Raw genomic sequence first — 15905 nt, 5'->3', positions numbered from 1 at the left:
CCATAATCACAATACCCGCATCTCGCGTGGTCAAGTCTGGGTTGTCTGCCATGGGCTGTTTAATTTAATATCAATTGGGGTTGGCTTGGGGGGTGACTATTTCCCCATAGAATGTTGTACTGAAGTTGACTGACAGAGAGAATGTAATGTTATGACTATAACTACGGTCCCCTGAAGGAGGGAAACAAGGTCCCGCACCACCCATTCCTGGGCTCGGTGAAGAGGGGCCTTTAATTTAAGGAATGAAGGCAATCCTCGCGCTTTTCGCCCGTGGAAGGCAGCACATCCAGCGAGGCATGGGTTTCATCAGCCTCGTCAGGCGTGATTGTAGAGCCTTCAACCGAAGTCGCGTGAGTTCGGCTCCCCAAAGTATGTTTTATTAAAGTTGACTGACTGAAAGGCAACAGTAGTCATAACGTTACATTTTGGTCAGTCATCATGGAAATAAGTGCCAAACAAATTCTCTCTATTTAAAAAGATGGAAAACAAGCTATGAAGTAAAAATAGTTGAGTTTTGGTGCAGGTACAGCCAACTAGTGCCAAAATAATATTGCGACATTGTCTATACGATATATTGTCAAAAATAATGTCCTGATATGTAACTATCTTAACCTCTCCTTTGCTCTCTATCTGTGATGTGTCCAGGCTGTCCCAGAAGGGGACTGGTTCTGCCCGGAGTGCCGTCCCAAACGGCGAGCCAACCGCCTCACCTCCCGCCAACGCTCCTCTGTCGACTCTGAGGAAGAAGTGGAGGAAGAGGAGGAGTCAGAGGATGAAGTGGAAGAAGAATCAGAGGAAGAGGAATCGGAGGAGGAGTCCGAGGAAGAAGAGAAGAGGTGTGATTTGAGAGTCACTATACTTGTAATTGTGTTGATAGTAAATTACCTTAAAACCAAAACATTGTGTTCATATATCTGAAGTTTCGCTTCCTCAATTCAGTCTCCCTCTTCTCCTATAGTGTCACTAAAAAGGGCCGGACTCCTGTGAAACCTCCTGTGCCTACTACCAAAGGCAGTCGGTCAAATAGCAAGACCACCAGCAGCTCAAGTCATTCCACTCCCCGGAGCCAGCACACTACCCCCAAACAGGCCCTCTCGGCCGGGAAGGGAGCCTCCGCCAAGTCCTCAGGGAAGAAGCCCACCCCAGTCTCCAACAAGCCCACCCCAGTCTCCAACAAGCCCACACCAGTCTCCAACGGCAGACGCCCTCCACGGCCAGGCAGCAGAGTCAGCTCTCGGCTCAGTCACGAGATACTGGCCTCCAGCGGAACCTCCAGCAGGACAAGCAACCAGTCTACTCCATCTCCCTCTCAGGCAGACTCCCGTAGAAGACCCATCTCCGGTAAGACCAGTTCTGCGAAATGTTTCTGTACAGAAGTGTTGAATGTTAATTTTGTCATGTGCAGTGCCTTCAGAAAGTATTCATACCCCTTGACTTATTCCATATTTTGTGGTTTTACAACCTGAATTCAAAATGGATTAAATATTTTTTTAAATCTCGCCTCTACACAAATTACCCCACAATGACTAAGTGAATGTGTTTTTAGAAATATTTGCAAATGTATTAAAATGAAGTTCAGAAATCTCAGTTACATAAGTATTCACAATATGGCTGCCGATATGGCCTAAAAATCATAATGATTAAAAAATAAATAAACTTACGGGCGATTTTCACTTTTTGTCTCTCCAAGTAAGCTTTGTTGTACAGTTAAAGGTCAGATACATTATTTCTGATTGAAATGCAGTGTAATGAATACAGGGCTTGTGAAATTATACTTGTGCTTAATATAAGCCTTCCACAGTCAAGACCAACTAATTATTTTATCAAAATAGTTTAACCTGCTTTTTTGCAATCACTGATCAATCAGGCTTTCATATCTATGAAAATGTCCTTTTTGTTAGATTTAACCAGAACCGTGCATAATGCACATTCACTTCTTGTAGCAGGCATAATAGAAAATGAACACAGGTCTCATAAACAGTCTCTAGAGAACAAGCCCACGTGCTAGTGAATATCCAGCTAATCTTTATAGGAATCTTTATTTCAAGTTTAGCCAACTTGGATCAATTTGCTAGCTATTTACAGTTTAATTCTTATGAACACACCCTTCTGTCATAATCCAATTATTTGAACAGCATGCCAGCCTGTCCACTTTGTTCAGATGTTGAAATCAAGCTGCCTACTTTATTTCTCAGAATGAGAGAGTTGCCAATTCCTTGTTTTATGCTTGTTGCACATTTATAAAACACAGCTAGTGTAAGTCTTTGGCTAAAATTCTGCTAGCGGTATGTGGTACCACAGTGTGGCGCACCACCAACTGAGCGTACATTTTCCAGAATCAATGTTCATTAATATACTCCTGTTTTAGTAGTGTCTGCTGCATGCAATTTGAGCAATTGAGATAAAGGCTTTTGTTAGAAAGGTTAACTTCTCTATTACTGTGTGTACGGAGAGCAAGAAGCGAAGTAGGTGACTCTAGCCAAAATCCCAATGTGTTTCTATAGGTTTATTTTTGGCCCTAAGCTTGTCACCTACTTTCCCGCCTCTGGAACAATGGCTCCCATTGTTATGGTAGAGACATGCGCATCTTGTCATTATATACAGATATCTGGTGTAAATGAGAAGGCGAACAGAAGGAGCTAAGGAGACGACCAAAAAGACTAGCGGACATAAACACTCATAAAAACAAAAGTAAAAACTTTATTGCGATACAGGCATTTGGAATATCGCACAAAAACATACATTTGAATTCATTAAATATATTGCCTTAATTCACACCCCTGGGTCAATACATGTTAGAATCACATTTGGCAGCGACTATAGCTGTGAGTCTTTCTGGTTAAGTCTAAGTGCTTTGCACACCTGGATTGTACAATATGTGCACATTATTCTTAAAGAAATTCTTCAAGTTGGTTGATGATCATTGCTAGACAGCAATTTATGTCGCCATTGATCTTCAAGCCAATATTAAGTAAAAACTGTAACTAGGCCACTCGAACATTCAACGTTGTCTTTTTTTCTCCTATCACAGCCAATAAACTAACTGTTTTAAAGTCACCATTGGCCTTGTGGTGAAATCCCTCCTCTCCGGCAACAGAGTTAGGAAGGACGCCTGCATCATTGTAGTGATTGGGTGTATTAATGCACTGTCCAAAATGTAACTAATAATTTCACCATGCTCAATGTCTGCTATTTTATCTTATAATTAAATCAGTTTTAATCCTACTTTGTAACACAACAAAATGTGAAAAGTTAAGGGGTGTGAATACTTTCTGAAGGCGCTGTAGTGCTTAAATCCTCAGGGGGGTGTCTTAAGTTACACAAACAACTTCCTTCTAGTTGAGTCATTTTTTGTTTTTCTCAGAGTGCACATCTTTGATATTCACAATCGGCTACATCTTCTCTGTTCTTCCAGCAGAGGTCTCCCCCAAGCCAAAGCTGGTCCTGACTCCCTCGGTCTCAGGTTCTTCGTCCAGTCGCCGCAGCTCAGGGAGGAACCTGGGAGTCCATGAACTGTCTGCCTGTGAGCACCTGACCGTAGAGCTTGTCAGACATGAAGACAGCTGGCCCTTCATGAAGCTGGTGTCCAGGATACAGGTAATACATGACTTTTAAAAGGTACAGTTCTTTCTGTTCCAGCCTGGCTCACAGAGAAACACATATGCGCGCATGCATTTAAAGACGCACACACACACACACACACACACAGGCAGCACTCCTATGAATACACTTTGAATACAACTAGCTACCTCACTAGGGACGCCTACTATCTAACTCAGGGGTTTCCCATCTTTTTTCCCTGGGCCCCCCTTTTTTCACTTTGTAATTTTTTGTTTTTAAACTGAATTCCTACAATTCTATGTAGTTTAACAAGAATGATGACATCTTATAGGTAGGCTATTCAATGATATAATAATGGATAAGGAAAATAAATCTGACCCCATTTCACCAAATGTTATTCTGCTACCAAATGTTTTATTATCATTTATATGAACCCTCCATTTTAATTATTCATATGGTCTTTTACTAAAAGTGAATAGATCAATTGATGGCGAGAGTCACACATTGTATAAGATTACTTCCCAACAAAGTCCAATTTCTTTGATTCCTTGACTATAGGTCCGTAGCTCAGCTTCTGAATGTCAGAGAGAAATCAAAAATATCCCCATATGCATCAGTTGCGACTTCTGGCATCTTACTGCATGTTTCTATTTATGCATCGTTATAGATCTGTATAAACAATCGCAAATTTATATATTTAAAAAATATATATATATTATTTATTTTTACCCCTCAAATCAGGGAAGGTCCTGGTTGTTGGGTCAATTAGCCCATTCCCATTTCATGCTCATTTACTTGTATACCCCTCTGATTTATCTGTCCTCACTTCTGCAGGTTCCAGACTACTTCGACATTATCAAAAGACCCATAGCTCTGAGCACTATCAGAGAAAAGGTCAACAACTGTGAATATAAAACAGCTAGTAAGTTGATGTTTTGCTTTTACCTAAACCAACACAGATGAAAAGGCTTGAACCATCTCCTTGTTTACTGTATATTGGATTAAATTTATCAACATGAAAAACAATTTTATGCGGTCATGGTTCTGCACACCAGATTTGAAATGATTTCTGATCATCTTTCTCCCCCTCCTATCTCACAGCGGAGTACATTGAGGACGTGGAGCTCATGTTTGCCAACTGTTTACAATACAACCCTCGGCACACGAATGAAGCTAAAGCAGGAGCAAGGCTCCAAGCTTTCTTCAACTCAGAAGTCTCTAATCTGGGGCTGGCAGACCGGACCACTCCTCCACAGAAGCGGCCCCGGATGTAAAGCTGACTGACTGAAACTACTGGGTTGTATTCATGCACACCGTTGCAAGCGTTTCATTGGTTTTGCGACAAAAACAAAGTTTGTTATTGGAGACTTTTCTTTTTTTTCTCAAACCTTTATTTTATCAGGGAGTCATGCTGAGACCAAGGTCTCTTACAGATGAGCCCTGAATGACAGAAAATACACACATCAATATAAATACATGGTCATAATTCAGGTAGTCCCTCCGTTTCGTTCTGTTTTCTTCCATTTTGTTTCTAGTGAATTTGACCGTGCATTGTAAAGTCTGAACATTCCCAAACCATTTTGGAAGTGTAAATATCATACCCTCTCAAGATAAGGCAGGAACAACTATATCGCTGTGAAAGTATTTGCACTGAATATTTCAAAACAAAGCCTTTATCTTCGTATTCACTCAGGGTAAACAAATTGACGTTTGAAACTAGGTTTCAACAGTGCATTTATATTTTGTATATTGGCAGCATTCCTAGACTACTATTTTTGTGCACATACTTTTTTGTATGTGACTACTTCAGTTGATTTAGGCGAATTAAGTATTGAAACTTAATATGGACAGTTTAATTTTAGTTTCCTAATATTGAACATATTTTACATCAACTGTTTCAGGTTCCCATCTTTCAGTGAAACACTACACTGGAAACCGATATTATTTCTTATGTCCCTTATTTCCTATCATTCGTTGGTTATTTATTTAGTTTTGAATGCAATAACTTTATTTATAATATTTCTATAGAACATGTTTTTGTAAAGAATTATTGGCCTAGTTTTGAGTTCAGTCTTTAGAAACTGTTTGGGATAGGGTCTAAATACTGAGTGTTGTCCCCCTAACTGTCACCTCTGCTTTGTATTTGCTATCGTGTATATTTTCCTATATATAAATAAATTGACTTTGTTTAATATTTCTTGGTCATCTCTCACTTTTGTTGCCAATGTCTTCTAAATAATTGCGAGGCGTATTGTTTTTAGGGTAGGTGTACATTTTTAGTAGGGTTAGAAAAATAACTTATAACGCTGCCTGCTTGAGTTGAGTGTAGAAGTGGAAGTCCGCAAGTCCTTGCTTAGCTTTATTGTCATCAGTATGTCACAGGATAAATTCCTCCTATCCCATTCCTGATCCCGCCCGCTGCAAGTGCAGTGGCTCCTACTGGCGCGCCCCTTACCACCACCTTTCTCCCCCGCTCTCTCCCAGTCCCACACACCCGGTCGGCTCGTCCAAACATTACCATATCCATTTACCCCTAAAGATTTAACCACATAATCGCAAATCGCACAGGACCGACGATCGAACAACATGGTAAAATGCTTTACTTTTCTAGCTAGATGTTAGGTAGTTTCTAGTTCGGTGTAGATGTAACTTTTTGTAACTTTGTTGCACTGGGCTGTTTTCGAAAAACGTTGCTTGCTTGCATACCAATGTTTGATTGCTGGTTATAGTTGCGTTGGACATTCCATAGTGATTAGCTGTAACTACGAAGTTTGTTTCAAGTTAAATAATATACCGTTATTTAATTTCTAAAATCAGTTCCAGTTTAGGATTGCTGCAAGGCCTGCAGCCTAAGGCGGCCATTTTAACTTAATTATAGCGCAGTCCTCTGTCTAACGGTAATCGCGCTACTGCCCGTTAGCTAAACTTTCAGCTCATGAAGACAAGTTGGCTTCTAGCTAACGTTAAAACCAATCCTGCTGGCAATCACATTTTCTACGCTATAAGCTTCTGTAGCTAGCTGGTTATAGATGATAAACAAAATTATTGGGACTAGATAACTTGAAATGGTCTTACAGGTCTCCTGTGCTGTTTGATTGCACTCGAGTCAAGCTAATAACGCGCCCGTGCGGATTTCCACGCGTGTGTTCCCATACTAGCTAGTTTGCTGCAGTGGGCCTTGGCACATGCAAAGGGTTGCTGGACACAGTGCTAGCTAGTTTCCGGTCTTATTCTTTGACAGTTGCTAGTGTGGTGGTCACTCAGTGGTCAGCGAGTCTCGTGCACTTTTGTGATAGAGGGTTGTTAGCCAGTACACCACAGTGTTGGAATGTCCAATTGCCATGGATTGGTTTTCTGGTCGAATTGTCATCGCTATTGATGGAACACTTTGGCCAGCTGACATTGCCTATGTGGCATGCAAAATGACTCAGCAGGTGTGCTGGCAGGTAGTGTCAGAGTGAAAGTGTTGATTCATTGTAAATGACTGTCAAAGGAAAGGAACGCTATGATCAATGCTGCAGTCACTTGTTATTCTGTCTGCGTGACTCGTATCGGTAGCTAATGCTATAGCTACATACTGTATGTGTAAATGTTTGCTTTTCTTGTACCTTCTAATAGAGACCCCAGGGAAAGCATTTCCCATCCCCATGCTGTTTAGCTATGGGTCTAGATTCAATGTCCACATAATAAAGGGACATGATAATAACTGTAGTGTCTTAGCAGCATTGTTCCCTGTGTTTACTGGCTATTGAACAGGGCACAACCATATTGAAGGCTGCCATTTCATTCCCCCCTCTTTCCGCAGGCCTCTGGTGTCACTGTCAGCGATGAAGTCATCAAGGTCTTCAATGACATGAAAGTCAGGAAGTCATCCTCTACCGAAGATGTAAAAAAGCGTAAAAAGGCTGTGCTGTTTTGCCTCAGCGATGACAAGAAGAAGATTGTTGTGGAAGAGGGCAAGTGGATTCTGGTTGGTGACATTGGGGAGTCGGTGGACGACCCATACGCCTGCTTCGTCAAGCTTCTACCTCTCAACGATTGCAGATACGGCTTATACGATGCCACATACGAAACAAAAGAATCCAAGAAAGAAGACCTGGTATTTATATTTTGGTACGTTTGGGTGTTGTAATGTAAGGAGAACCATAGCTTGGTGGCCCCAGGTATAAAAAAGTTTGAGAAACACGGTCTTCGACTTTGGGTAAAATAACTGATACTTTAATTTGTGTGGTATGAAATAAGGACGTTATTAGTCTTATTAAATTGTTTCCCTCATTCCAGGGCACCTGAGGGTGCTCCCTTGAAAAGCAAGATGATCTACGCTAGCTCTAAAGATGCCATTAAAAAGAAGTTCACAGGTGAGTGACAATGGCTATATCAAACTGCTATGCCTGTATGTTTGACCTGATATTGTATGATCGTGCTCAGTAATTTGTTCAGGTGAATTTGCATAGTCTAAACGGTTAACTTCTAGTTAACTATCTTGTTAGAACTATTTAGACTTTTTTTTACCGACATAAGTTATTTTCTTTCCCTATCTATGTTCTATAAAAGTTTCATGGCTATAGCTATTGAAGTTATTCAAAACACCATTCAATTTGAACCCCATAGAAAGTTTTGAAAATGTGGTGTCCAACAAAATTCCCTCCGACACCCCTGCAATTATTGAAAGGGCCTTGGTAGTATTCAACACGACAGCATAAAATGGATGGCAATCAGCTCTATACATCCCTTTATTTCAGGTATCAAACACGAATGGCAAGTCAACGGATTAGACGACATCCAGGACCGCGCCACCCTGGCAGACAAGTTGGGAGGAAACGTGGTGGTATCACTCGAAGGGTTACCATTGTAAACGGAAAATACTACGTGCCATCTGGATTCCAGACACTTTCACCTTAGCAGTTGTGTCTATATAATTTGATCCTAAAGGAATAGCTGTAGGCTTTTATTTTGTTCAGTTTTTATTATAATTTTTTTTTCGCACAAAGGAGATCTCATTAACATATGCAAAAGCCTACAAGTTATTTTGCCAGCTGACCTCTGAAAAAAAAAAAAATCCTGGTAGTTTTTTTATTTTATTTTTTATTTTTTACCTTCGAGGAATGTTCACTCATCAGGTGTTTTGCCAAACAAATATGTACAGCAGCACCACACTACCTGAGATTAATAACACTCCCAAAACAAAAAGTTTAGCACTGTTTTTGCATTCTTTGCCACCTAAACAGTGATGACTAGATGCTCAGTAGAGTAGGAAAATGTGAACGCTTTCTATAATGCCTTGACAGTCATATTCACTGCCCAGGTTACAGCTAAAAGCAAGTATTTTGCACTAATTAGGTTTTTCATATGACTGACTTATTTATTTGAAGTGTTCTATCGTATCCAATATGTTATTCGACCTGGCAAAACACGTAATAGACTATGCATATATGAAGCACTTTTTTGTTTATACACTACAAGTTGAGACAAAAAAGTTTCGAATAACTATATAGAATATCTATATTTGTCAACTAGAGATGTTACCTCAGTTTTCATTCCTGTTATGCATATGGACAAGAACAGATGAGTATTTGACTGTTCAATTGCCGCCTTACTTTCATTTGAATGTACAGTACACCACTGTAAAAAGGAGGGGTGTGGTGGTTGCATTTTTTTTAAACACTAAACAAAATAATTCAAATATATCAGTAAAGATGGCAATATGTGCATTTGGAGCATTAAGTGGAACATTGTTTTTGAGATCGGGCGAGGAGGTTGCCACTTTGCAATAAAACCTTGTGGCAGATAACAGAAAGAAGTGTCTTCTGTTCTGGGTTGTCTGTCTGAGTGTATCTGTTCATTAGGAGGGCTGAGAAGCAATAAAGAGATGCATTCATGATTTCCTCTAACAGGAAATAGAAAGATCTGGTCTATATGCTATGCTATATTGCCTTGGTCAGTGTTTTATTCAATTAAACCAGATGCAGTGAGTGAGTGACAATCTTCTGGGCTCTGTTCAGGAGGGCAGCTACAACTTAACGGAACATTCTGCTATAAATATATTGTGTACAATTGGGAATAATTTCAGCTCTATATATTATATTTTCTGTGTGAAATTCCAAATGAAAATAAGGTGGTTTCCCTGATGCTTCTTATATCTAATATCTACACTGTTGTGCGTGAAGCCAAGCTAGTAAGGCTATTTCTGTTGTAGTACAGCAAATCATTAATGACCAACCTCCGATCATACTGTATGTCATTGTGAATTGGAGAACTGTCAACTTATGTCATTTAAATATTTATAGATTGAATCATATTTTTATGTAATGCTCTTTCAACCTTAACTTAGAGAACTGCAGTTTCCCAAATGAATCAAAGCACCTTTTTATACTCGCCATCTAAGTTTCAATGAACAGCCAGGCCAGTCTGCCCCTGTCCCTTCATTTGAACAGGGCCAAGTGTTTCTAGGAAAGAGCGAGTGGTGCGTCTTTTACTGCAACTGGGCTGGGGGCCAGGCCTGCTGCCTTCTGCCTGTAGAGAATTTGATCTGCAGGCAGTGAGCAATCCTCTGCTGGTCAGAGCTATTTATGGCCAACACATGCTTTTGTGTCTTGTCATCGTTGTCCACAAATGGCAAAACTGGACAAGCTTCCAAAGAGCAACGAAAGGGAAGCCCTGGTAGAGGAGAAGAGTAGCAAGTTAAAGTACACACGCTTGCCGCCCGCTACCAAGAATGCTTTTCACACTCAAGGAACAGAATAGGAAAGAAGGGAATGGAAAAATCACATAGGAAAAAAATCCTTGGTGTATTATTATAAGATGTTGTAAACCCCTGCTTATGGGAAGTATCTAACGCAACAGATGGCCCAGTCCTGTGACAGCTGAAATATATGGTGTAGGTTGGCGTTGGTGTCACCAAATAGACTTTGAACAAACTCTTGATTGTATCTCTGTCTGGACTGACTATGCTACAACTTCGTGAGCAACAAGTATTACCCAAGGGTGTCCCCAGTGTCTAGAACGTTGTAGTCTACTAGTCATGGTTAGGTAACCTAGTGATTAAGAGCGTTGGGCCAGTAACCAAAAGGTCGCTGGTTTGAATCCCCGAGCCGACTAGGTTGAAAATCTGTCCATATGCCCTTGAGCAAGGCAACCCTAATTGCTTCTGTAAGTCGCTCTGGATAAGAGCGTCTGCTAAAGGACTAAACATTTAATAATGTTATGAAACTGGTCTGAAGGCTACTGCTATATAACTTATCTTATACGGGCAAGTCACACAAACATGTCTATTGAGAAAATAAGTTACTTTTGTCCTCCGAAGAGGGAGGGTGGTGAATGGGCCGATAATAAAATAAAAATGTATGGGTAACTAAGTTACTTTTGTCCTCCGAAGAGGGAGGGTGGTGAATGGGCCGATAATAAAATAAAAATGTATGGGTAACTAAGTTACTTTTGTCCTCCGAAGAGGGAGGGTGGTGAATGGGCCGATAATAAAATAAAAATGTATGGGTAACTAAGTTACTTTTGTCCTCCGAAGAGGGAGGGTGGTGGATGGGCCGATTAATAAAATAAAAATGTATGAGGATATTATCAGAAAGGTCAATACAGGTTATTAATTTTCATACTTTGTGACTTTTTGTTGAACTTTCATCCTCTACACACTGCCACATCAAGTGCATCCTATAGCCTGGTGGAACCAGCCCTGCATCCTTTGCTCGGGCATATCATTTATGTTGGTCTTAACTAGTCTAAAAATAGTTTTAAATAGTCTAATCAATATATCTAATACATTTGTCAATGAGCCAATTAAAGATTAAATCATAACTATTTTCCTCTTCAGTGGAAAATTCCATTAACTTTTCCCTACTGTGTCTCTATATGAAAGATACTGTGTTGAATTTAGAATGTGGTCTCTCTCAGAGCACTTCATGTAGACACCTACAGTACATGTAAGCCCTTATACCCTCATGCATATGTTAAACAAAGTGCCTGTTATTCATGTCAACTCAGAATATGTGTCTGGACAAGAAAGATGAAAATAAACAAGTGACCTCTCCTTGCTCTCAACAAGATTCTCCATGCTAACAAGATGAGCACAGCCAGCCAGCGCATGTAGCTTGTCATTCAGAGTTATCATCATATGATACAGTCATACATCATTATAGTCAAACAACATCAGGGATGTAATGATGAAAGGGCCTACAGTATCTAGGTGTGTGGATCAAATCAAAGTTTATTTGTCACCTGCAAAGGATCTTGCAGGTGTAAACAGTACAGTGCCATGCTTACTTGCAAGCTCTCCTTAACAGTGCAGTACATGTGTACAGTCTAAATGAGAAATATCAAAGTCAGATGCCAAAATCTAAATATTTCCAAGTAATAAAAAGTAGTAATAATACTAATATAAAACTAGTTGTGGAGATCAAACTGTTATGTATCGTTATGAAGCAACAATTAGTGTTGTCACAGTTCTGCACTATGTCAAAACATATTTCTCAATTTTAAATAGCAAAATAAAACAAGCCATGTTGATGCTGTGATTAAGTTACACTCAAGTCTAGGATTGATTTGATTCATTACATTGGGGTTGTTTTGTATAATTGCATCACATCACAGAAAGTTAAAGGGTCAATCAGCACTTGAAACAATAACAAAGCGTTTCCCCGCCACTGTTTAAGTAAAAAGCTGAGGGATGGGGCGGGAGAAATGTAATCACTCTCAAATTCATAGACAGAGCTATGGATGCAAGGACTAACCATCCATGATATACAAATTATAGTTTAATATTTTTTTTAAGGCTAAACAGTATTTGTTTACATTTACTTTGTTTTCAAACATTGGAGTAAAACAAGCTCATATTTTGGACTCAGATGGAGTACGACAGTTAAACTAAGCTGATGAGGCATTTAGAAGTTATTTTCGTTAAGAATCAATGGATGTAGAAACTGCTGATTGCCCCTTTAATATAATGAATATTTAAAATATTACTTTAAAGGTAAGAAAGCAAAAATATTTTTGTAGTTTATTACATGGTAATACCATGGCATCACCAAACCATAATTTGCACAGACTGATAATCAAAGATTATTATCATTGTGTGAGTTTAGTGCCGTCTAGTGTTCGTTATATATACACGCCAAGCTTTATGTTTTTAAATCCAATTGTAAACAGCACACAGACCAAAGATCATACCACAACGATATAGCTCCTAGACGAGAAGGATTCCCATCAATCATCCTGGAGTCCAAACAAATGAGGCAAAAATTAAGTAAAACTACATATAACATTACACCATACAACATTTATAATACCACCATACATACATGTGTAGAGTGTGTTTGCTGACATGTGTGTCTGTATGCATATGCCTGTGTGTGTCTCCTCACAGTCTGCATTATTCAATATGGTGTAGTTTTATAATTTTTAAAAAAAATCTGATTTTACTGCATAAATTCCATGTAATACTCTACGTTTTCCAGTCCGTTCTGGACATGGGGACTGTGAAGAGACCCCCGGTGGCATGTCTTGTGGGTTTTGCATGGGTGTCTGAGCTGTGTGCTAGTCGTTTGAACAGACAGCTCAGTGCATTCAGCGTGTCAATACCTCTCACAAAGACAAGTAGTGATGCAATCAATCTCTGCTCTACTTTGAGCCAGGAGAGGTTGACATGCATGCCATTGATGTTAGCTCTCAGAGTACATTTAAGGGCCAGCCGTGCTGCTTTATTGCCTATGTCTCTCTTTGTGGCCCTTGACCATATGACTGGGCAATAGTCCAGGTGTGATAAAACTAGGGCCTGTAGGACTTGTTTTGTTGATAGCAATGTGAAGAAAGCAGAGCAGCTCTTCATTACAAACAGACCTCTCCCCATCTTAGCTACCGTTGTGTCAATATGTTTTGACCATTACATTTTATAATCCAGGGTTACACCAAGCAGTTTAGTCACCTCAACTTTCTCAATTTCCACATTATTCATTACAAGATTTAGCTGGGGTTTAGTGAATGATTTGTATGAAAAAGTGCTTTTAGTTGTGAAATACTTAGGAGTAGCTTACTACTTGCCACCCATTCTAAAACTGACTGCAGCTCTTTAAGTGTTGCAGTGATTTCACTTGCTGTGGTAGCGGACGGGTATAATATTGAGCCAATCAGTCATTTGTGCAAGTGCCGTACATATTGAGTGCCCTTCCCTATAAGCATGATGAAAATCATTTGATAATTTGTTTACTGTGAAATAGCATTGTATTTGGTCAAACACCATTTTTTTCTAAAGTTTACTAAGGGTTGGTAGCAGGCTGATTGGTGGGCTGTTTGAGCCAGTAAAGGGTGCTTTGCTATTCCTGGATAGCGGAATGACTTTTGCTTCCCTCCAGGCCTGAGGGTACACACTTTCCTGTAGGCTTCGATTGAAGAGATGGCCAATAGGAGTTGCAATATAGTCCACTACCATCCTCAGTCATTTCCATCCAAGTTGATATACAACAATAATTTTTTCAGCTCTTCCACACTCACTTTACGGAAATCTAAATAACAATGCTCGTCTTTCATAATTTGGTCAGTTATGCATGGTGTGAAGGTTCATAATTTGTTGTTGGAATGTCATGCCTAAGTTTGTTAATCTTACAAAGGGAAAACATCACCAAAGCAGTTGGCAATAATCAGTGGGTTTTGTGATTAATGAATCATCTGATTCAATGAATATTGGAGCTGAGTTCACCTTTTTCCCAAAAATGTCATTTAAGGTGCTCCAAAGCTTTTTACTATCATTCTTTATATAATTTCTTTGTTTCATAGTACAGTTTCTTATTTTTGTTTAGTTTAGACACGTTTACTCAACTTACAGTATGTTTCCCGTTCAGCCAGACTTATTTGCCATTCCTTTTGCCTCATCCCACTCAACCATATCATTTTTCAGTTTCTCATCATCTTCAACATAGGAATCACTACAAAACCTCTTGTATGATCTCTTATACACTATATTAGGCTTAGCTTTTGGAACTTTGGTTTTCCTAGATAGGGCTACTACTATATTATGATCACTACATCTGATGGATGTGGATACTGCTTTAGAGCCGATTTCTGCAGCATTAGTAAAGTTGTGATCAATACATGTGGATGATTTCATTCCTGTGCTGTTTGTAAATACCCTGGTAGGTTGCCTGATAACCTGAACCAGGTTGCAGGCACCGGTTATAGTTTGAAGCTTTTTCTTGAGTGGACAGCTTGATGAAAGCCAATCAACATTTTGGTCACCCACAAAATATACCTCGCTCTTGATATCAGATACATTATGAAGCATTTCACACATATTATCCAGATACTGACTGTTAGCACTTAGTAGTCTATAGCAACTTCCCACAAGAATAGGCTTTAGGTGAGGCAGGTGAACCTGTAGCCATATTACTTCAACAGCATTTGGCATGAGATACTCTATGACTCTGAATATAAACAGAAACACTTCCTCCATTGGCATTCCTGTCTCTTCTAGAGATGGTATAACCACGTACTGCTACCACTGTATCATCAAAGGTATTATCTAAGTGAGTTTCAGAGATAGTCAGTATATGAATGTTGGATTGAAAGAGGCATTCAAGGGAGTTCGAGGAACATAAATTAGGCTACTTACATTATGACTGCTGACACCCCTGGGACAATGTACATTTGCAGCGGCACTACGACAACTCAACGACACAATGGTAGGGATTATCTGAGCAGGGCTTGGGTCACGGATAATTAATTGTCTCAACGCGGCATTCATGTGTGTGGACAGGGTCCAGCACAAGCCTCCTTCCCCCTTCGCTTAAGACTGAGAGTATAGCTCTTTGATTCTGTTTTCCCCCTTCCCACACCCAGCTTCTACTATAACAAACACAACAGATATAATTTGGGGTCAGCTGTTCTGGACTGACAGATTGATGTTTCTAACCAACACACATTGTTCAGTTCATATTCTGCGGGGTGGTATGTAGAGAGGCAGATCAGTAGCCAGAAGATTTATGTCTATTCAATTCTATTCTTACAAAATACAGTACAGTATATTAGGTCAATTGATATATATGAGCTATGGTAATGTACCACACTGACAAAAGACTACAATAAACCCTCTGAATACAGGTTTTCTTAATACACCTGACGACCTGGTTGAATGGAGGGGAAACACACACAATTAAATTAGGGAAAAGGTCATGCAATTCAAAGAATTATGGAAAGCCTTTTGCTGTTGATTCTGAATCAATGGGCTCATCTATATCACATGATAGCTTACCTACAGATTCAGGGGGTTAACCAAGGTCACAAATTGGTGGTTTGTGCTGCAAATGCAAATCTAATCCCCAAAGGACAAATAACCCACTTGGATGGAT

The 15905-nt window shown here is 39.7% G+C and overlaps 2 protein-coding genes across 3 annotated transcripts in view; both read left to right on the top strand.

The window, feature by feature from the left end:
* LOC120060451 (bromodomain adjacent to zinc finger domain protein 1A-like) overlaps positions 1-5755 on the top strand; it is a 43517-nt gene extending 37762 nt beyond the window's left edge. Inside the window, exons 22-26 of one of the 2 annotated variants that reach the window (XM_039009779.1) lie at positions 646-836; positions 959-1341; positions 3419-3597; positions 4396-4483; positions 4663-5755. In XM_039009779.1, coding sequence (XP_038865707.1) covers positions 646-836; positions 959-1341; positions 3419-3597; positions 4396-4483; positions 4663-4835 — 1014 coding nt within the window. In that variant the 3' untranslated portion in view covers positions 4836-5755. Of the gene's footprint in view, positions 1-645; positions 837-958; positions 1342-3415; positions 3598-4395; positions 4484-4662 lie in introns of both variants that reach the window. The other variant, XM_039009778.1, reaches the window with a different exon arrangement.
* A 251-nt stretch (positions 5756-6006) lies between these two features.
* LOC120060452 (cofilin-2-like) lies at positions 6007-9354 on the top strand. Its single transcript, XM_039009780.1, has 4 exons — positions 6007-6150; positions 7367-7674; positions 7843-7919; positions 8304-9354. The coding sequence occupies exons 1-4, from the start codon at positions 6148-6150 to the stop codon at positions 8414-8416; spliced, it is 501 nt and encodes a 166-aa protein (XP_038865708.1). The 5' UTR covers positions 6007-6147; the 3' UTR covers positions 8417-9354.
* The last annotated feature ends 6551 nt before the right edge of the window (positions 9355-15905 follow it).

Source organism: Salvelinus namaycush, chromosome 15 (genome assembly GCF_016432855.1).
Source record: "Salvelinus namaycush isolate Seneca chromosome 15, SaNama_1.0, whole genome shotgun sequence".
Classification (NCBI taxonomy): domain Eukaryota; kingdom Metazoa; phylum Chordata; class Actinopteri; order Salmoniformes; family Salmonidae; genus Salvelinus; species Salvelinus namaycush.
The sequence above is the reverse complement of the archived record's forward strand: the minus strand, read 5'-3'. Positions and strand labels throughout refer to the sequence as shown.

Bases quoted from the DNA above. Each gene is read 5' to 3' on its own strand.
- LOC120060452 (XM_039009780.1), top strand. The intron at 7,675-7,842 runs GTACGTTTGGGT...CCCTCATTCCAG, and splicing joins GACCTGGTATTTATATTTTG to GGCACCTGAGGGTGCTCCCT. The intron at 7,920-8,303 runs GTGAGTGACAAT...CCTTTATTTCAG, and splicing joins CATTAAAAAGAAGTTCACAG to GTATCAAACACGAATGGCAA.